This window comes from Pleurodeles waltl, chromosome 7 (genome assembly GCF_031143425.1).
Source record: "Pleurodeles waltl isolate 20211129_DDA chromosome 7, aPleWal1.hap1.20221129, whole genome shotgun sequence".
Lineage (NCBI taxonomy): Eukaryota > Metazoa > Chordata > Amphibia > Caudata > Salamandridae > Pleurodeles > Pleurodeles waltl.
In genome coordinates, this window is record NC_090446.1 from 1,163,246,589 (window position 1) to 1,163,269,246 (window position 22,658).

General features: G+C 44.0%; 1 protein-coding gene across 7 annotated transcripts in view; it reads right to left on the reverse strand.

Moving 5' to 3' along the window:
- Positions 1 to 22,658, reverse strand: part of SEPTIN9 (septin 9) — a 629,083-nt gene that overhangs the window by 11,119 nt on the left and 595,306 nt on the right. For all 7 annotated transcript variants that reach the window (XM_069200262.1, XM_069200264.1, XM_069200263.1 and 4 more), the window contains 3 exons: positions 7,780 to 7,897; positions 2,459 to 2,554; positions 407 to 503 (listed from right to left, as the gene is read on the reverse strand). In XM_069200262.1, coding sequence (XP_069056363.1) covers positions 407 to 503; positions 2,459 to 2,554; positions 7,780 to 7,897 — 311 coding nt within the window. The remainder of the gene's footprint in view (positions 1 to 406; positions 504 to 2,458; positions 2,555 to 7,779; positions 7,898 to 22,658) is intronic.

A 22,658-nucleotide genomic window follows, 5' to 3' on the forward strand; every position in this document is an offset into this window, starting at 1 on the left:
GGGGGGGGTGCCTGGACTGACTCATGGGATTACGCACAATGCAGAGAGTACCTCAAAGGAAAGATCACAGTATGTGTATTAAACTAAAAATAGCTACTTGCAGCCCTGTATTTCTATCACTCTTCTACTGTCTGGGGCCTGTTTGAATTGGCAAATTAGGTTACCTTCCTTCATCGTGGCTCAGCTTGCTGGTGCCACCACACTTCTGTTCAGTTTCCATAGTTACAACCACTGGGTACCAAGCGATTCGGGTTCACAAGCTTCCACACTAAGCACTTTCATTTGGTCCCCCCGACTCCACTCCACTCCCTCCTATCCTCCAAAACCTAGCACCGTTGACATCCTGAACAAAGACCATTTGGAAAAGGCAGGGGACGTGGGAGGAGTAGAAGAGAGATGCTCTTGCCTTCAATGGTGCCCCACTTTGTCTTCCTGCCCAGGATTCTTCTGCCGTTCACTTGGTACTCCTGGTCACTGCCTACCACAGCAAAGGGGATCATTTCCTGCAGAACAAACCAAGCCATCAAAAATGTATACACAGCAACGTCGCAAACTCTCAGGTAAGTACACAACATTCAGAGAGAGGAAAGGCTGCTTAATAGAACGGTTCAACACGGAGCTCATTTTTGTAATAACAATGTTGGTTAAAAGAGAATGGGCAAATGGTGAATGAGCATTAGTCAGAGCTGGATATTCACTTGCACTATCACATTCCAAATTCCTATGCCAGAACACAGTAAAGGGGACACAGTTCCCAAAGGAATCATTCATTCATATTTCAAAGCAGAAAAGACGTCCCCTCACCCAGCAGATTATATACTATGTTTCGATAGATGTCCCTATATGTACACATATGCAACTGTTGATAGTAAACTTAAATATTAAGAGTGTTTGTATTGTATATCACTTGATAACTCTACCTCCCAACCGCCCCTCGCATTGGCCGCTGTAAAGTCGCGCATGTAGTTTGTTATATTTACCTGAATCGTCATCATCCGGCTTTGTAACGTAGCCCCTTGCACTGATCACTGTGCTCTTTTTTTTGTTGTATATTTTTATATTGTTTTTCGCCATTCTGCTTTGATTTGGAAAGTTGCCACAGAAGTCTCAAGACTAATAAAATAGCGTTTTCCCTGATCAAGTCAGGCTGCACAAGCCCCTGCTCGCTCTTCGATTCATTTAATTATATTACCAATATTTTCCCACCCGTAAACAACCAGTTAAAACGAGTGAACGTTTCTTTGGGGATATGCTTGATGCCCAGTTGGCACTGGGCTACCGGGTCTTTTCCAGTCTGATACTAGATCTCCTCGTAGGCACCACGGCTTGCTCGCTCAGCATCTAATAAACAGTGAAGATTTATCAGTGCGCAGCAGGCACCGTCTGGGCACTATGGTATCCTGGCATCTGTTGTGAAACTGAATTTAAAAATTGGAGTTTAAATGAAGATTCCCGGGTTGTGAATACCACCAAGGCAGTCCAAGATCTACCTAGTGCAGCATTTGACTTCAGTCAAGTTTTTTATTGTACTTTAGAATGATGCGCAGAGACGGAGCATTGACCAGGCATGGAGATCGGTATTCGCGGACACAGACAGTTTCCTCCAACCCGGACCTCACTATGTGCCAGATGTATCAAAGTTTTTTACCCATTCTGTGTCTATGGGAAAAAGTGTTAGTGCATATGGCCCTACATGCTATGAGCTAGTCGGTAAGCATGCCACCTCTACAGATTCTTCTGCAAAACTGAGCATTCTGAGATTCAACAAAACGGCTTTTTGGCACAATCACTTTTTCATGGCACTGAAAAGTAAACAAATGTTTGGCACCAAGTAAATCTGCACGTGTCGGATTTGGCCTGAGCTACAGAGCACACCGGATTCCAGCAGATGTGTTCATTTGCGATGAACATTAACGTTCCTAGTAAATGAGCGTCATCGGAGTGTACATCTCTAGGTTGCTCATGTAAACTGTACCACACACCCCTTTCCCTCACACCTCACGCAGTCAAATGTTCCAGCTCATCTTCTGAGGCTCCCTGTGAAAAGGATCAGGCCTCTTCCCAACCTTACAAATGGACTGGCTGAATGCAGCCTTCATGCTCATCAGCTGCCAGCCGTGCTCCTAGCCTAGAAAGATCACCATGCCTGCACAATAGTTCCTTTTTCTTTGACCAGCATCAGATGGATCGGCAGTCTACATGGTGCAGTGCTCTATAAGCCTTCAATAAACTCCAAGGACTTTTCTAGCCCTTGAATACACACCATGAAATTCTGAAAACTTCAACTGCTAGAAACTGCTTTGTGAGGTGGTTGGCGATTAAAAGAAGATTGCAAGACAAGCTTCACACATACACTGAACAGAACATGAAAGCAGACCTAAGCTTCTGCTTTAATGACCCTTCAAGGCTGGCCTCATGATTTTAATCAGATGCAGATCTGGAAATCCCTGGCACTTACTCTAATCTTCTCATTCAGGAGCCGGTCCTCAGCATCTTCATCAAACTCCTTCTGGGGATACACGTCAATGCCGTTAGATTGAAGGTCAGCTCGGATCTGTGGAAAACAGGCAAATTGATTAGAAGAGACAAAGACTTGGCCTCATGAATAAGTGGGAAGAAAAAAAAACATGGCATACAAAACCCTCCGCAGAACCCAACGAGTCACAGGACTGCCCATATTTAATTTGTCCTTGCCTTCTGCCAACAAGGTCTTGGCATGTAATGGGGGTATAGCCTTTAAAGCCGGTCCGACATGGATCTCAGGAGCACACACGGGTGAAAGGATGACACAAGGAGAGTGGCTTGATAACAGGTTTAAATCAGTCTTGCATTTCCTGCAACATGATCATGTGGCTCATAGGGTCACTCAGAAGTGTAGCACGAGTACCATAGACCTCCCTACTCTCAAGTCCATGGATTGCAGCCTCACTCAAAGACTATGTGTCAATCATACTTCTGCAGGACACCACACGCCTCCCCTCCATCCAACTAAACACAGCAAAAGTCAACATAATGTCAAAACTATAGGTAAATAGCAATTCAGTTATCACTCTTAATGAATGAGGTTTCAACATCACATACTAAAGCTTCTTCAGAGCTGAACTACTTTTCAAACAAAGTCTTTTTACCGCATGATGTTTACAATACCTGCTACTTGCCTCTTGCATTCTTCACCCTCCTCCACAGGGCACTTTCTTGGACAGACCTCTTTCAGTAGCAGCTTCCATCACACATCTGACCTTTGGATAGTAAGTAACGGCTACTGGCACCTACTAGTATTAGGATGCCCACCTGGCACAGTAACAGACCCCCACGATGTTCAAACCTACCGTACTCTAGTTAATTTGTGTAGACACTGCACACACCACAGAGATCTTATTTTCAAGATGCACTATCGCTACAATCCCCTATCACCTGTTCTGGGTAGGCCAGACTACCAACTAACCTGACTTTAGTCTATATAGGATTTGTCTCACCCCCCCACCCCCCACCCAAGCATCCGGATTGTGGTAACTCCACCACTTCGCAACAGAATTGGGTAAAAACTCAATAGTTCTATTTTCAAAACGTCTCTCAACGCCCTCCTCATAATCCACAAAGTTGCAACGGCCTTCTTCTAAAAAACACTTTTTTGCTTAACATCTCTGTAATGCATTCCTTTACTTTTTGGAGACCATACCCTTTGTGACACTGCATGCTTGTTCTAAACATCTTTCATTCTCTTTTACTCCATCGATTCGGTTTTTGGCTAAAACAAGATTATATAAACTAGTGGCTTAATTTGTATATTTGTGGACGAGAAAGCTCCACAAACCCTCCCAATCTTGTGCTGACATCTGATTGTCTGACATCCGATTGGCTGCCAACACTTCATCAAGGAAGTGTTAGCTGCCATGTTGGGACTCTGCTTCTCCTGAGTCCTGGTGGGGATAGCACACCACACAAGAGAGGCCAGGATAGGGACGTCCCCCAGAGCTAAAAATATTTTTTTTAGTTTACATTTTTGCTGCAATTTGCAGCGGATCTGGTGTAAGTAAAAATAATAAGAAAAAAAAAACCACAATACACACGCACCCCCATGCACGGGCTCCTGCACTTGTTTTTCAATAAGCCCCCGGCCACATACCAATGAGCATTGTTATTTTAATGCAGGGTGGCTGCCCGGCCCCCCGCCGCCACAGGCCTTTCATGAAATTTAATGCAGGGGCTTAACAGCACACCACACTGCCCTTGGGACCACCACCTCCTCGGGGCTATAATAAAAGAGTAAAGGGGGATCCATTTCAGACCCCCCGCAGTTCTGGAGACTAACACCTCGGGGGGGCTATTCTTGTTGGATGGGGGGGGTTAGGTGCCCCCCGCCTCAAGAAGCCACCAATGGCCCTGGGGATCGCCACCCCCCAGGGCCGGCTCCTGCTATGTCCCGGCATGCCCATCTCTGTGACATAGCCGTTTGCCTTAGCTTGGCGGGAGCTGACCGCTCCCATTATGCAAAAAACAAACAGAGCTGCCAAAACAGCCCTCACTTGAAGAAAGTGGAAATTTTATTTTTATATATATATATATATACACACACACACACACACACACCCCCCCCCCCCCCCCCCCCCCCCCCAGTAAGAAGGCATCTGGTCACCTGTAGGGTAAAAGGTTAAGGGCACAGACCCACACACTGAAAGGTGAAGGTTCTAGTCCAGGTTTGCCTGTGGTCACGTCCCTATTTTAATTTAACACACCACTCAGAGCCACACTTTTGCACTTCCCCTCAGGCACACTGAAACTTACGTACCCACTCACTCACACAGACACTGATGCAACCACTCTCTCAACCCCAGATACACCCTTCTCACGCTCAGACAGACTGAGGCCAACTCTTGCCGTGCACGGACAAAGACAAGTGAGTAGCGTGGGTTTGGATTTAGGTGACCCTGCTGCCAATCACCGCAACGCATGACCAAAGGCAGTGCCTGGCAGTGGTTGGATTAACGTATAGTAATGAAAATTACGTTAGAAAAACCCCAGAAATTCACTGGAAAAAAATGCAAAGGTTACAGTGACGTTCTAGTTAGGCTCACATTTTCAACATACCAAACCATAGAAATTCAGCAGTTATAGTTCTCTAGTAACTGTAATTCATGCCCTAAGGTAACTATATCTTGCGCTCTCGCCAGGCACTTCTAATTGCCCCACAAATTATGGCACGGACATTTTTGATAACATCACTGATAAAAAAAAAAAATCAATGCAATATTTGCAGCACAATTTGACAAAAAAAAAAAAAAAAAAAAAAAAAAAAAAACATACAGCATGGCGGGGGCACGAGTTATTGTTATCAAAGGGCACGAGTTATAGTTACTTGAGATAACCAACTACAACAGGCAAACGTCTATGGTTTTGTTTGTACGCTTAAAATGTGAGCCTAACTAACGTCATTTAACCTTATTTTTTTTTCATTTTAATTGAACACACACATATAGCTCGGCATGGATGGCACAGTGTTAATTCTCTGCTTAAAAACTTTGCTAGAAATAGACATTTGAGGTGAGCAAATCTAGAGTCACAGGTGTTTGCAGGGTGCTCCTTACTGGAGCTGCTCTCTACCTAAATTTGGGAATACCCACAGTTCTCTTCTTGTTTGCATAATGCATGCATCACTGTAACCGTGAAAGGGTTTTGTTGTGATATATATAAATATTTATCCTACCTGCCCATTATGTTGTGGTGTATTTCAAGGTTTACACGCCTGCCATGGCCCCATCATGTACAGAAATGGGTGGATTTACGCATGACCCTGCACCAGTATTCCAGGCAATACCCGAAGCGGGTCACGTCTGCTGCAGAATGCTTGCCTCAGCTTGTAGAAGCCAAATATTTCACCGGACAACTGAATGTCAGGCCCTTTGCCACTCCATCACGTGTTGTAACAACTTCAGAAGTGAAAGTTAATTTCCCAGGGCGAGTATGGAGCCCACAGGCTGAGCTGCAGATACAGATCCCAAGCATCGATTTAGAGCACAGAGGCCTTTCAAAGCAAGTAGTTGGAACATCAAGCAGGTCTCCCTTTTCAAAAGTCATCAAGACTTCATTCTTATCCAAGTAGTGTAGGGGAAAGGTGAGATTCTTTGAACTCTGTCTTGTGCTTTAGTGAAAAGAGGCCACACCAGAAGTAAATTCAGTGATTTAATAACATAGCGGAAGTAAAGTAACTACCAGGCCAGTAAGCATTGCTTAAATCCACAGATTACCAAGTGCAAGGAGAACTAAACTCATTTACCAGTTGCAAGCAGCCTTGTGCAAATCGTGCACAGCTGGAGCACAACAACATTTGATACAAGTTGTTAAAAGGAAGACTGTTGAATATTAGGACAGGAAGCAACCCTTCCCTTCCATTTTTCGAAGGTTGTCCCGTCTTCCCAATTAATATTAATTCAAACCTGCACAGTGGGGAGAGCGGAACCCCAAGATAAACTCTTTACGCCTACCGCATTGTATACAGAACCTATTTATGGGGGGTGGGGGGACAACAGTGCAAGTCTAAAGTGTCTGTAAACTTTGAAATGGAAGGTCAGTCACAAGCACCCGAAAGACCAATCATACAGGACCACACAGCCACGCACTGACCGCTTCATATGGATGAATGGTGCATGGTTTGAAAAGCAGACTCATGAAGGACACGCGCGGTGGCAGATTAGAAGGATGGAAGGACGAGCAAAGAACAATATGAATAATGGATGGAAGTCACGATCAATGCATTACAGCGCTCTGCACTGGAATACCATGGATTCCACATTATGCCTCAAAGTTCTGCTTTCAAGCACAGGTATATTCAAGGGATAACTGCTGCACTGTAGTTTCATGTTTCTATGAGCACTGGAGGCTTTTCTTCTACGGAAGAGACGATTAAAAAAAAAAAATACTATACAGTGAAACAGGGAATGTAAACGATCACCAATGAAAAGGAGACAAAACCTCTTGTAAGACAGAAGTTTCGCAATCACATTCACCGAAGGAGACAAAAATGTCACAACACGTTGACAGTAGGACCTGAAAAAGCAACACTGATTCTTCCTATGGAGGCGGCTGACTGGCATGCTTATCCATACACGTTTTAGGAGAGTGAACAGCCCAAGCCTTATTCCTCTTGCACCCGATGCCACGTGTCCCAATACCACATGGACTCCTTCAAAAGATATCGAAGAGCAGCACATCGCAAAGGCTGAAAGGAGTTTGGGCTAGTTCACTCCAATCCTTATGAAACATCCCCCCCTAAAGCCCACATCATCTTCAAGATAAGCTGCATAAACTGACATCCTCCATACTAGAAACGGATATTAACTACCTAAGGTTGGGAGTGCCACACCAAAACCCGAAGCATCTCCAAACTAGAAAAGAAAAAGAAGACAAGCTTTCTCCATCTAGGATACAAGGATCTGGAATAACACCTAATCAACATCAGAATGGTTCCAATTGTTTTGCAATTCAGAAAGGACCTGAAAACCAACCTCTCCAGAGAAAGCTACATTTTCACTATAGGATTCGGCATCCATGAGCATCCCGCTGCATTCTAGATGCCCCTGTTCAGGACTCAGTTGATCTCTAGCTATGTTAGAGTTCCACAAATGCCAGTTCATACATGCAAGGAGAAAGACAGAAAATTATATGAGTTATCGGCGTGCTTTAATAACGTAGCACTCCACCCACTTGCATCAGCACGCCTTAAGATCAAAATACTAATTTGTACCAATATATACACCAGGAGTTGGAAAGGATCTGCCTTACCCTCTGTTTGAAGTAGTCCCTTTCATCCAGTGTTAGTGTGTCTGCTTTGGCGATGACAGGAACAATATTCACCACTTTGCTTAAGCGTCTCATGAACTCTATGTCCAGTGGTCGGAGGCTACAGAATTAAAGGGAAAAAAAATGAAATGAATAAGCAAGGAATCTTCTTCAGAGTGCAGGCTGGATGGAAACCTTCCTTCTGTAACAGAGAGCAGTTGGCTTTGATACAAGACACAATGGCTAAAGTAATCAAGAAAAGTAAGATCTTCATCACCATGCTTTTAATAATATGTATTAGCCACATAAACAATCTGGTAAAGATAGTTCAGTTAGCGAAAGGAGACAAAGCCTAAAGTGTTACATTGAGGCAGGAAAAAAAAAAAAAAAAAAACATACTGGTTACCTTAATGGTCAATTTTGATTACTCTTTATGTCTCACTTTCCCGATTCTTCCCACCTCCATGGCAAAAGTGTCATTTTGAAATCACACAAAACTTGTCAAACACCCCCAGTTAAAATATGTGCATCTTCGAAACTGCTGAATAGTGATGGATGGGAGATTCTAAACTTGCCAGTGGCACTAACATACTCTTAAGCCACCAACATTAAAGGGAATAGGCTAGCATTGGAAAACAAAAGTAGAACTAGACTTTCCAGCAAGTTACAGTTACCTTAGGCACGAGTTATAGGCCACTTGAGATAACTTTAACTGTTGAATTTTTATGATTTTGTGTGTGTAAAATCTGAACCCAATTATAATGTCTCTGTAACCTTAGTGTTTTTTTTTCCCCAATGGTGAGATTTGCCATCAGTGCTGACAGAATTTGAATTGTACGATGCAAGGATTGTGGGTTCGATATATCCTGCTTTCAAAATTTAGATCAACAATAACTCTAGGATTAATGTATAATAAAAGGATTCAGATTTCATTATATATACACCACTATTAGCTATGGAAGAAGCGCCTTTTTCTGAAAGTCGTCATAAGTTTACTTGGTGGTGAATTTAAATACTACCTAAAGAGCTCAAGACTCAATGTAAGGCGGGGATAAAGGTTGACAAGTCATATTGTTGTGAGAATAAAAAGACGAAACGTTACTACATTTTGTCCCCGTCAATTGGTTAAATTATTGCAAAAAACGATGGCTGAAGTGTTTTTGGATAGAAATGAACATAATAAATTTTAAATAAGATATTGCATTCGGGAGATGATTTTCGGATACTAGGCCAACTTATTAAATACTCTGAATTATTGGAGAAATGTTTCAAAAAATGTGAATTCGTTTTAAGATGTGTTTTCTTGAATATGTAATGTTATGATCCCCTTGAGTATAGTTATGCACATAATAACTTTACAGTAGATTGATAATTGCCAGCAACTCCGTGACCAGCACCCTTTTTGTATTTATTTATTTATTTTTTATAAATCGAGGGTCTAGGTATGTCACGATTGTGTCAGGTTCTCGAGATGTATTTGTAATGAGCAGAAACAAACAACTCATTAGCAAAAAGTACCAATGAAATGCAAACATTGTCTGTGCAGCAGAACGAGAATACTTCGTTGAACTGCAGTGCGTGTATGTTTATTTGTGGCGAGTGAGAAGGGATCAAAGGGTATATCATTTACTTTCACTAACCTGTACGTGAAACAAAAAGCAAGCACTCTGGCAAGTTAGCCCAACCATACATTTAAGGGTTGGCCTAAGCATACCGAATTATCACACATTTTTATTAGCTGTTTGGACAAGGACAGGCACCAGAACTGCAATCTGCACTCCAGAATTTATCATTATGGAAGCAGCCAATGAGACCAGATGAGTTGGTACCAAGAGAAGTACACACACCTCCATCAAGGGTGTTAATGTGAGCTTCAACAAAGCAAATACACCAGGAGTTGGGGAATAAAAATACAGTGTGCATACAAAGCACCTTCAGGAGCTCAGGACTACAGACAACACAGTGGTACATTAACCCATTGAACACTGCACTAGCTTCCCAGTAGAAATGAAACCTCTGCATAAAAAACATCAATTTAAGAAAAGCTATTGCTTAAATAACTATGCCAATGCTTTCAGTCGAGCACTGTTTTATTGTGTAATGCTACTTGGCATTCGTAAAGCCTACGGGAATAGAAGTGTGCATGTAAATGTAGGAGTAAAAGGAATATGGCTAAGTACAGGTTCCATCTTCCTTTTTTCACGTAACCAAAAACATGGTTAAATACCAGTGAAATAAGAAATAATAGGCTAGATAGGTTAGAGACTTAAAAATGTTTTTAAAAAAAAAAAACCTGGAGCACTAACTATATACTTCTAACATGAACCATAAGATCAAAGGCCTCATACTGAGCTTCTCTTGGACTGAGCAGAAGACACCACCAGCAGCAACATGCAACACTTTCTATACCAAAGCAAGCTTCGTCTCATCATGCACTGCAAGATGCTATCACGTGCAACAGAGAGCAACTTTTAAGTGAGCAAATGTGAGTAAAGTAAGAGGACAAACTGGATCTGAAGGGTGAAGCATTAACTCTGGTCCAATGCCCGCTGGAAACTGAATCATATTGCCATAATTGAAAACAGCAAAGTGTTAACGGTATTACATTATTCCAGCCTTGGGCAATCCTTTTTAAAATAAAGTTGCCATCTGGTACTTCAGTCAGATTTGTTCAATGGAAATGAATCAAGACTACGATTTATTTGATACAGTGGATTAAAAAAAATAAAAAATAAAAGGAGACAGCCCAGGAATATAAGATGTGACCAGCTGACATGGAGGAACCTGGTAACCACAGGGCAGAGTGTTCTGTGGCTAACCTGTGACCTCAGAGGGAGTGCTTAACCTACTTGGTCAATTTGCAACAATAATTAAGACCACAATCTGTCAAAACTACTACTAAGCCCACCCTAAAAATCACAACGGCCAGTGGAACAGCATAAACGAGTCAGTAAACTTTAAAGGTCCATGAATTTGAGGCTGAACTGTAGTTCTGTTACGATCTCACCAGGTCAGCAATCAGGGTGTTCTCGGAACAGGAAACAGCGACTGAGCCACAGAACAAGTGGTCCTGGCTACTTCTTTACAAGTTATTTCCTCTTAAAAGAAACAGTCTTGCAGACGATGTGCCGATCATGTCCCATCCAGCCAACAATGGCCCCGGACCCGTCGGATATTCCAGCTCTTTGGAGAGGCGTCAGGCTTATGCGTCAATTGGAGCAAGTCTCTACTGTTCCCACTGTAAGGAGACAACGGGTGGAGGACTGGCCAAATCGGATTCCATTCAGACAAATCAGCTTCTCCTACTTGGGGGCTTGCATCTCCTGGGAGCCAGGCCTCACCTGGACCCTGAATTTGGGCCCCAAGATGCACATGAAACTCTGGGCTGCTCTTCCTCTGAATGTCATGGGCAGAGTGGTGCACTTTAAGATGATAATTCTCCCGAGACTTCCTTATGTCCTACAGAAATACCCGGCACGTATCCCTCGGTGTGGTTTGACACCATACCGGCAATGGGGAGAAAGTTCATATACGGAGCCCCCTATCCATACGGGGCAGCCTGAGGTCACTCAAGTGGTGTTCTGTGCATGAAGGACTGATTTGTTGGACTCGGTGGTACCATAGGTTTACTAAGGAGACCCCATTATGGGTGGCTTGAGGCACATGATTGGTTCAAGTGCCATCACTGGTGGGATTTCGTGGGTTGGACAACAGAGCTTTCGCAGCTGGGGGACATCTGGAAAGGGGACCACATAAGGCCCTTTGAGGACCTTAAAACGGACTTTGACATGCCGTCCTCCCAGTTCCCCCCACCCCTCGACACTTGCAGCTCAGACATGCCCTCTCCACTTACTACTCTGTGCTACAAGACTTACCGGAAAACAGCCCTCTAGAACGTAAGCTCTTAATGCATTACCTGGGCAAGGGCCGGGTGTCCCAGATTTAATCGCCTGTTTGTGATACACTCCCCTGAAACACTGGAGACTGAGGCAGAGATGGGAGGGTTGGGTGGTAGAGTTGAATGAAGCAGACTGAAGGGATGCAGGTATGGCCTCACGCACACTGGCAAAGTCAGCAAGACTACGGTTGGTGCAGTTCAAGTTCTCTCATCAGGCTTACCCAACACCTATGCGGCTGTGGTGGACAGGCCTTTGGGACTTCCCGGAGTGCCACAGGCATTGTGCTACTCCTGGTGAATTTTTTTGTATGGTGTGGAGTTGCCTTATCCCACAATCCTACTGGACAACCCTCCAGGGGATCCTTTTGGCAGTCACGGACCCCTTTTGATTAGTATCCCCAGAACACTCTCCTGGATATTATGGAGAGTGGGGATGGCTCCCGCCATGATAGATCATTGATTGGATTAGACGCCCTGTTTGCTAAATGCGATATAGCTCGCCACTGGACATCTCATGCAGCATCCCCCCCCCCCCCGGAAGAGGGGCACGGATTTGTGTGGGAATTAGAAGAACTGATCTACAAAGCTAGAGGTTATCCTAAGAAATGTCAAAAGGTGTGGGGGGGAAAGGATGGGTTAGTTCCCTCCATGCGCGCATGCTGCAAGACATTCCCCTTTTTTGCTGCATGTTAGTGTGTTATGATAAGCAGATTTACTGTAGGTCTTTACTGTTGCATAAATGATTGCTCTCAAAGAGGCGTCTGTGTACCGTTAGTATAGTATAAACCTTTCATAACATGCATGATACACTGGAGTTATCAGGAAATGCAGACATTACAATTCATGTCCTTATTATAAAAGTAAAAAAAAAAAAAAAGCATCAATTTCGTACTGCATAACGAAGTTGATAGCATACACCCTTTCTCAGACTGCTAGAGCGGGGAACCTACCAGGCCCTGAACCAGGAACTTGGGCAGAATCCTTCATGCAGATCAACTTCCTGCAAGTTTCCACCTAAGGAGCCAGCACAACTTTACTCAACAAAAGTACTGCCCGGAGTGAGGCTCAGGCACCCATTTGGCACGGAGAAGTGGTGGAACCGGAATCCGTGCACAGTGCAGCATTGTTGAGGCAGGTAGAGCTCGCAGCACAGCCTCCCTCGCCACATTTCTCTTGGCTGGAAGGAAGGGAAATTGTAGCCTTGGCAAGCCAGCAGGCATTGTCCGGCATTGCTGAATAGAATTCTTTGCACTGGATGATTTGCCGCTATTGCCATCAGACAAAACGCAATATTTCTGAATAGGAAGTGGGGCACCCATCTTCAGCTACAGGTCTGCGGGCCTCTGATGGTAGAGAACCCACACCCTGAAAGACCCCACATCAAAGCTTTTACTGCTTATGTGGGTTGGATTAACAACAAAAAAACAACAAAAAAATCCCTTCTCATCGCATCAAACACTTGATAAAAGTAGACTCCTTCCATTTTATTCTTTGCGGATCATTTTTCCATGTCCTGAACTACTTCCCCTGTAGTGGATTCAAGGACTACAAGGCAGCTTATTTGTGACCATGCGCTTCTCCATTTCCCTTACTAGCGTTGGACACTGCCAAATGACGGCATATCAGACCAGACACCAACCAACACCTTTGATACTGGACCGAGACCTCCGCCATCCTTCGTCCTTGCTCCAGGGGTGTTTCCCAACCCATTCACATAAAAGGAGGAGTGGCAGCGAAATTATCCAATGGGGTGTAGCGGTTTACAATGTGTGCACAAAGCAAACCGTAAACCCCCTGATAATGGCCATGCACAACCCTTAAATGTTACAGTGGCAATCCGCACCAACACAGGTTTTATTTCTATTCTGCTTGCAGGGAGTCAGATGCCAACAAGTTATTTGCAGATGCTATCATTCTGAGGGGGCTCATTTGATCTCCTCATGGCTTTCAGAGCGGGAATGGCTTAGATGGAAGCATATTTCCCAGGATCATTGCAATGCCACTTCAGAGGCCTTGATTCCAGCCATCACTTCTGTTTAGATGTTACCACTTAAATGATGCCAAACTGTCTACCACCCAAAGGTTGCCAGGACTGCTAAAGGTAGGACAATGACCGAAACAATGCCCCTGGCCAGAGATGAAGGACAAAGATACCAGGAAGGAGATGCAGTGTTGATCACCACAGATAAAAGAAACATGCTCGGGGGTAAAACGCATGAAATTGAACAATACCAGGAAGGCAACTATAGCAAGAAGGAACACCAGGGCACGAAGCTATCATCCATCGATGTATGCAGTATTAGCATGCACGGTATGAAGCAGAAAGTAAGGCATGCATTGGTTTGGGCGAGCGCCCACGCAGCAAATGCTGAATCATGGCAAGAGATAACCAAGTATTAGACAATGTGCAGTCCTTTTTACCCCCCCCCCCCCATTTCTTCTGCAAAAATTACATCAGCCAAGATTCCAAGAGGACCACCTCCCCCTCTTTAAAAAAAAAAAAAAAAAAAAAAAAACACGCACACACACACCCTCCTGTGATCAGGTACAAACAAGTCGCACTAGCAGAGCAATGGACCTCAAGTGCCACTTGTACTTTGAAAAGCAGCTGCATCGTCCTGCACATACGGCGACTTGTCTTCTTTGGGGTGAATAGGTAAACTGTCCTAATGAGTTGGCAAAGTCTATGTAAAGTAGTGCAAGAATAAGCTACATCTATGAGCTAAGCTCAGAAGCACCCCCGCTCTCCGGACCGGAAATCGTTCATGCAAAGTGAACGGGGATACTGGTCTGGAGGGCGGAGGAGCACTCACGGCCCCGGGGAAGCGCCTGGTTGTAATAAGATACAGGACACTGCTCTGCCATCCCCAGTGCCGCTGCCCTTTCTGACAGCAGGACAGCCCATCTGTTTCCGCTCCTTCCATTAACCCATGCACATCCATTTTCTTCGCTTGTGGCAGGACCGAAACCTTAGCCTAGAGAGTCCCAAGGGGGGCGGGGGAATTTCAGCCTGCTAAAGGTTACTGGGTGCTTGGGTGAGACAGATGGGGGTGTCAGGGTTCATTGGTTTGACCTCTTACTGACCTAATGGAACATTCTCTTATCAGGGAATCTACCAATTACCTCATTAAGTCTGTATGAGAGCCAGATACACCAATCTGGATACTTAAAAATAATTTTACACTGATGGAGAAGTAAAAAAAGAGGAGTATTGCATACACTGGAAATCCCCAAAAGAGGAGTTTTGGTCGCGCTCGCCAGCGCACCTGTAAGCAGACTTGCCACAAAAAAATTGAAATAAATAATAATAAAGGTTTCCGAAATATATATGGGGTGAAGGGGGGAGGGGCTAGGGGCGGAAATCAGACTGCGCAGGCGTTGGCGCCCTAAGTACAACGTTTAATTGCACAGAAATGGTGTGCTTCCACTGAAGGAGTACTTGTATTGCACTTCTTGCTGTGTGAGAATGCTTATGCTCAATCCAGCAGGTCTGGGTTGTTATATGGTGGCAAGCCAATGACCAACGTTGTATGCCAGATCTGTTTATTGAGAAACATTACAATAACTAAATAAAGCCGGACATTTACTATGAAAAGCATTATGTTAAAATATTAGGCACTATAAAGTTACACTACTGCAGTCTGCAAAGAAGCATCTTGGAATGTGGACTCACAGATTAGGGTAGTATGCATAGGTTATCCCCATAGGCATACCATGGTGATAGAAGATTTGCACTGTGAGAATTGTTAGGCCCTCTTTGGAGCAAGAGTAATTAGCTGTGCCAACTAAAATTGTGTATACATATGTAACTTTATGACGGATGCGTGCCTTTTGAAATAGCTTATGTGCAGTAGGCCTAAAATGCTTATGGAAACAAACCACTGATGAAGGCATGATTGGGTCACTGGGAAAAGCTATGGTCATTTTTTCTGAGTATTATGAAAAGCTATGTCTCAGTCAGTAGGCTCCACTTATCTATTGTGAAAAGTATTTGTTAAAGCCAATGGAACTTAAACCGTAGATTGTTATCACACGGTTACAGGCTGTAGATGGTATTTCGTGAGATCCAAATCTCAGATTACCCTAGTAGGCAAGATTTTTGGTGTGGTCTACCCCTCTGACAAAACCAGGGATAGACGATTTCCACAGTAATAATACCAGTTAGGCCATTTTGAGAAGGGTTTTGTATTATTTTGCAACCTATTTTTTCTCCGTTTGTAATTTTATAGATGTATGCATAATTGTTTCCAGATTATGTGCAATTCAGTAGGCCTCTGTTGGTCAAGCCAATGTCAAGATTATAGGCTTTATTGGCTCAGATTCCTAATGTTGGATCTGTTCGTTATGAAAACCGATGACAAGGCCACTGGGCCTGACTTGCATACTGTGAAAATCATGTGTTAAAGGAAATAGACTGTAAATTGGTACTACACTGTGCTAACGCCTGTAGGAAGGTACTTTGGAACATAGACTCAAAGATTACCATATTAGGAAAGGGTTCTGGTATCCACCCGAACAAGCTCGGGAGTTTGACGATATGTACTATGATATTCCATGATAGGCTTTCTTGGGAAACATTTTATATTGTTTTAATTTTGAAGATATTTTTTATTTTATTACAGGTATACAAGTGTTAATGGGCAACTCGTTTGCTGCTCATTTTATCCGCAATGCACTGCATCCCATGCAGCGATCATGAATTATTTTCTCTATTGTGTATAATTATTTTACCATTCCAATATGCCCAACACATTGGTTATACATGTGGAAGCCATGGTAGCACTTTGAAACAATGATAAACTATAGAAAGATGGCTACCTGCTGATATGTCTAATGTAATCTTTTGGTGCAATCCTATGTTTTCACTTTTAGGGAGGCAGCAGGACTTCTTTATTCTATTTGTTTGTTATCTTACATAGGTTTTTAAGTGTTTCATCGTGGTTGTGCGGCTGAATACAATTTTGTAGATCGACAAGTACATGCAAGAGTCAAATGATGATAGACTGAGTGCATGTGTGTTGACTTATTGTGTGCCTAAACCTATCAAGGACTGATGAGGCACTTTAATTTATACGCCAGACCAATTGGCATTGCCAAATCTTGTTTCACCCCTCTGCTTTCCCTTGACCTCCACTTATTTTTCCCTTGGGATCACACTCTGCAACATGCAGCAGTACTGCTTTGGAAGCAGACCAGACCTGGAAATCCCCGTTTTAGAATTGAGCCTGCAAGTTCATGCAATAGCACATGAGCCTTACTTGCGAAAGACTGTCGTGCACAGCAAAGGATTTGGAGCCTGCCTGCTACTTACCATTTGATGGTTTGCATGACACTCTTTTTACAGCCTCATAATTAGTCACTGCACCCCAAGCATCATTCATGTTCCTCTCTGTGGAAGAGGGACCAAGCACTGATTGTCAGTGCCCGTCAGCTGCTCTCGATTTGACCGAAGTACTATTTTATTATTTTTATCTTCTACAGCTCTGCTAACAGATGTCTTGTGACTGGCAATAAGGTGCCCGTCAGAACAAAATAAAACAGCAAAGTTGTATTCTCTATAGCTAGCTTTCTTTTATTTTGCCAAGTTATCTTTTTAATCATGTTTTCGTTTGTTTTTGCTCAAGGGCATGGTTCTCAAATGATTATCTTGTTCTATATATTGCAAAGCAACTTTGTATAACTTCTGAAATTGTTTTAACACAATCGTGCAATCCACCCTAATCCACCCCACTCCAATCCAAACCACTCCCCCCAATCCACTCTAACCCACCACACACCAATCCTCCCAATCCAAAACAATGTGCTCCAGTCTTCCCCCACCCAGTCTGCCCCACTCCTGTTCAAAACAATCCATCCCACTCCGCCCCACTTCACCTGTCCCAGTCAAACCCAGCCCACCCACCCCAATCAATTCCACACCAATGCTAACTAATCCACCCAAACCCAACCCTACCCACACCACCACAATCCATCCCACTCCAATACAATCCAAATTAATCCACCGTAATTCGGTTTTGTATACACCCCACTCCCTCTCCAAACCACCTTCATCTTGCCCACTCGAATCCAGGCCCCTCCAAACCACCTTACACCACTCCATCATAATTAACCCCACCCCAGTCCAGTCCACCCCCAACTCAATGTCTCAATCTATTCAAACCTACTCTATCCTATTCCACAACACTCTGCCACTGAACTCTACTCCACGCTAGGGCACTCTAACCCCCTCCCCCCACTCAACTCTACGATACTCTACTCTGCTCTCCCACTTCACTCCACTCCACTAACTTGTAGCTATGCTGAATAGCAGCCACACTGAAGTACAACTTGGCAAAACACATTGCAAAAGCCAAAAACTCTTGTATAGGCAAGACCTATTTGCTTTGTCAATGCTTGTTTACTGAAGCCTTCAAATATTCTTAGAATGAATATGGAAAGACCTATCCTAAAAACGTCCCATGCTAACCACACATGTGGATCAAAATAAACTCACTATTTAACAGCACTTTTTCCTAAATATGTGTACTAAAGACTGTTTTGTAGCAGTACTTATGAAGGGCAGCTCAGATTCGTCAATACATCAACGTCTACCACAGTATGCAGTAGCATCTTCCCTCTCCAGTAACTAATGCATCAAAATTGTGTTCCCCTTTAGAAATCCTGTATTTAAGGGATCCAAAGGCTTAGGGAACCTGGAAATATTACAGATATGATACAACGTTTCTCTGAAGAAAAGAGACAGAAATCATGCGCCAGAACAAACACCAACCCAGAAGGTTCAATGTCCATTATTGTCCCTGTTCTGGTAAACAAGTCAGGAGCTGACAATATAGTTGCTACTGTATTTCAGGGTGCAGCTCAGTTCTACTGCTTATTCCCACCAACAGGGATTGTAAGGGAGGTTTCTAAATCGCATCAGTGGGCGGGGAGAATGGTACACAGGTGGAGCGGAGGTCTGCTCTGGCTTGTGAGTGGGGGCTACTGATCATTCGTAAGAGTTACAATCTATAACAAGGGACTGATGCTCAAGAACTCTCTGGCTGGTGAGGTGGTTTTGCTTCTGCTGCTCAGTTGTGCCAGTGGTCAATCACTAGTGAGTGGGCTACTGTGCTGCGACCGTGGTGGTGGGGGAGGGTTGCAGGCAGGAGCTATTCTCAGGTCCACTCTGCGTGGATTGGGGAGGAGTCTTTACATGGGACAGTGGCTACTACTCAGGGGCAAGACCGAGATAAGGGACTGTGCAATCAAACCAATACTGCGAGGGACGTGGGGGCGTCGTTAATCACCAGCTTAATCACACCACTGCTGCCGCCCAAAGACAGGGAAACAACCCTCAAATATAGCATTGGAAAGACAGGGTGCTCCTTACTCTACTTAACTGGACGCTGTCGAACGCTGGGTGCCATCTGCCATGCTGAATGGTTCTAGCCCTTTGTAACACTGCTGTGAACATAACCATTTGCTTCAGTATAATTTCCACAGAGTAGAGCCACCCCCAAGGAAAGAACTGAAGAGTTCAGCATCAGTCAAGTAGGCATGGAGTAGGCTAAGATCATGAGAGGAAGAGCTCAGTCAACTGGGTTCCTTCTACACTTGGAGACCGTCTCCACTTGACCCACTGCTGCCAGATGCCACTTCCTGTAAGCAACATCAGTGATCTCAACTCTGTTACTCTTACGAGAAACTCTGTTGAGGCCTGAGTAAATGAAGCCCATCTCCCATTTCCACTCTGCATCCAATCACACAGCCAATGAATATTCATGCATACATTCCACTGAGATGGCCACCCCTGGTTCCAAGTCACCAATGTTTTTGGGAGTATAGTATGTGTGTTTATATGCTTCACCTTCAGATGTGCAAGCCTATGGTGCCCAGCCCTGGGTGTGATCTGTGTTTTAACGAAAACCTCCCAACTAAATAATAACGGCCTTGCTGTGGAGGAGGAAGTATGTGCTTTGCTTACTTTCAAATGTCGAATTGAAGTCAAGTTACAGAAACTTCACACGCTTCCAAAGAAATATAGCACACTCCTGGGATTCACACAGGCTTGGCTCCACACATCCGAACCCTTTCAAGTATTTCCACTCTGTACCCTTGCAAGGGGAGAACCACTCTTGCAAGAAACCCCTGTGGTACTATGTGCCAATGTGGATTGTTGCGATCGGCTTTCCAAGCTCCAGCCTAAGGCACTAGTTGCAAAGTCTGAACTCCAACTGGCTAAGGAAACAGCAAGCACATCATCTGGAGACTGCTGTAATCAAATGAAGATGCATCAGCAACAACAGGCCATAACCAAGAACAAGCACCATTTTAGAAACAATGCATCACAACAGTCAAATGTAAAACCAAAATACAAATGTAGCAATCACTTCAATATATATTGAGATTGCAAACACAACAAAGTAAACACCAGTTAAAAGAATGAAGTATTTTCTAAGAGACTGGTAGACTCCAAGTGCCTAATAAATACAAATAAGCCACTGGATCGCTGCAAAATGCTTCAATACTGTTTTTCAACGTTGTCTGGATGCAGAACAAGTCGTAGGTAGTTTGTTATGAAGTCTCGTTGACTTCACAACATATTGCTTAGAAGTAGCACTTCCCCATCTTCACAAATTGTGCACCCTCTTTGAAAAATTTACCTGAACGACTCTTCAGCTTTTTTTGTGGTCCCATCATACAGAACATGGCCACCGTGAATGCCTCCTAGACTGAAGCTATTGTGGCAGCGGTTTCAAAAGTCAAACTATTGTAAATAAAAACCCAGAGACTCACACATGCACTCAACCAAAACTCCACAAATTAATATTATTATTATTTTTAAGAAGGTTCCCGAATCGAGGGGAAAACCATCTACATCGGTGAAGCGTGGATATATTAGGCCCCATTAAAATGAACCGCGTATTCAATGTTCCGCTCTTGCAGCATCACTCCAAGTATGACATTACCACAGGGCCCCAGTGCACAGGAGTCAGATACTTGTGCTTTTCCTAGAGTGTGCAATGCACCCAAAGACCAGATACAATGTTGGAGCGCTTTAGAGCACAAACATGACTAATTTACTAAGGGTAGGTCCACGCTTAGAGACTCCCAGAAACGTTTGAGCCGAGTAATGTGCCATTTAGTATAGCTCTAGCATAATAACTGCTTCACAGACTACAACACGTCCATGGAGCCTAGAAATGAAGAAGCCAGGGCGTCAAGCGCCGTTAGGAACTGCACGAATAAAATACACAAGCGTGTATTTCTATATGGATGGGGCTTCTTAGTCCCTCCTACTTGCTCACTGGTTGACATACAATTATTAGGACACTTTGGAGAGCACCTTGCCCGACATACCTATCCAAGGCCTCCCACAGGCACCAGTCTGTCGCGGCATGTTCACCTGGTGACACTGCAACTCGGCAGAGAGGACTGCTGCATTCCAAGATGCTCATGAGAGCTCAAGAATGCTGCATAACCGCTCTACCAGAGGAGTCCTGCCAGCCCCTCATCATGCATTTCAGCGCTCCTAGGACAGAAGCCTAGCTCGAACCGACAAACATGACATTATTCAAGTTTTGGCATGTTTTTCGACATAGCAGTTCTCTTTTCACTTTAGAGGCTTGCAAAATAGGACACTAACTTCAAAACGTTAGGGTGTGTTGCAAAGGGGGGTTGGGGGGAGGGGACTTTGAGTGTAATAATTGCATTAGAAAAAAAAAAATAAAGCCCCACAGGCAGCAGCACAAGTGCTGTCTTCTGGTGGTCGTGCCCCCTTAGACCAACCACCTCACCATCATTTAGTGGATCGGCGGAGGTGGAGCCCACTCCAGACCTTGCTGCCACTTCTCTTGCATCTAACTTTCACTGCAACACCGGCCGATGGTATGACACCCCCACCACCACCACCTTGTCTCCTATTGCCCCCTCAATCGCACTCCCGTTGCACGACTATGCTCATCATAAAGCCCCTTCTGCAGGATTGTGTTGCTCTGCAGCTATGTTAGCACTATGTGTGCGCCTTACTACAACCAATCGTTTCATGGGTAAACACCCACCCTGCGATACCCTGTTTCCCATTAAATACACCACCCTGCTGCATATTTAATTCACTGAGGCAAACCGACATGTGTATTAAAAAATCATGTGCGTCAAAGCACCTTCTGCAGCGGAGAGTTCAGCAGCTCGGAGGGAACTAACATTTCTGGGCACATAGCCACCTCTGTATAGAGACAAATCTCGTCTGTTCACCATAGGATTAAAAGACCATAACAAAAACAAAAACGAAAAAAAAAAAAAAAAAAAAAAAAAAAAAAAAAAAAAAACACACAACACACACACACACACATACACACAAGCTCAAGCAGAGCAAGTAAGACGTCAGCTTGGGAAAATGCGCCAACACCACACATTTTCAAACAGAATTGTAAGGCAGAGCCACTCCATTGCAAGAACCAGACAAAAACTGTTCACCAGAACCGAGCTCCAGCTAGTGATGAGGAATGGTTTGTATGTCTTGGGCAGCATTTTCTACAACAATCATAGGTGCAAAGCAAGTAATTTGTACGACGCTTCAAGAGTTTACTTTCATGTATAAAACCAGGGTTCTATATGTCAAAACATTATAGCAAATCAAACAACAAGGCATCTCAAATTAAAGCCACCCATCCAGCAAAGAACGCTTAAATTGGGATTAAAACAAAGGTTTTGTTTTTGCTGAAGACATTCTGCACCAAGCAGGTTAGGAGACATTGATTTAGCATGGAGAAGGCCAGATAGGTTGAATTTTTCCCAACATATCTCGTCATAAGGATGACTGTGTGCTGATGGAGAACACCGAGTTAATGACATTTAGCTACATTCGAGTGTACAGACAAGTACCTTTGGCCAGTCTCTGGAACAAAGTGTACAGAAAGCAGACCATCCTATCCAAGCTGGCCTCGACAGAGCACACTCGGAATCGTAGAGGATGAAGAATGCTGGACAGAGTCCACCGCAGCCG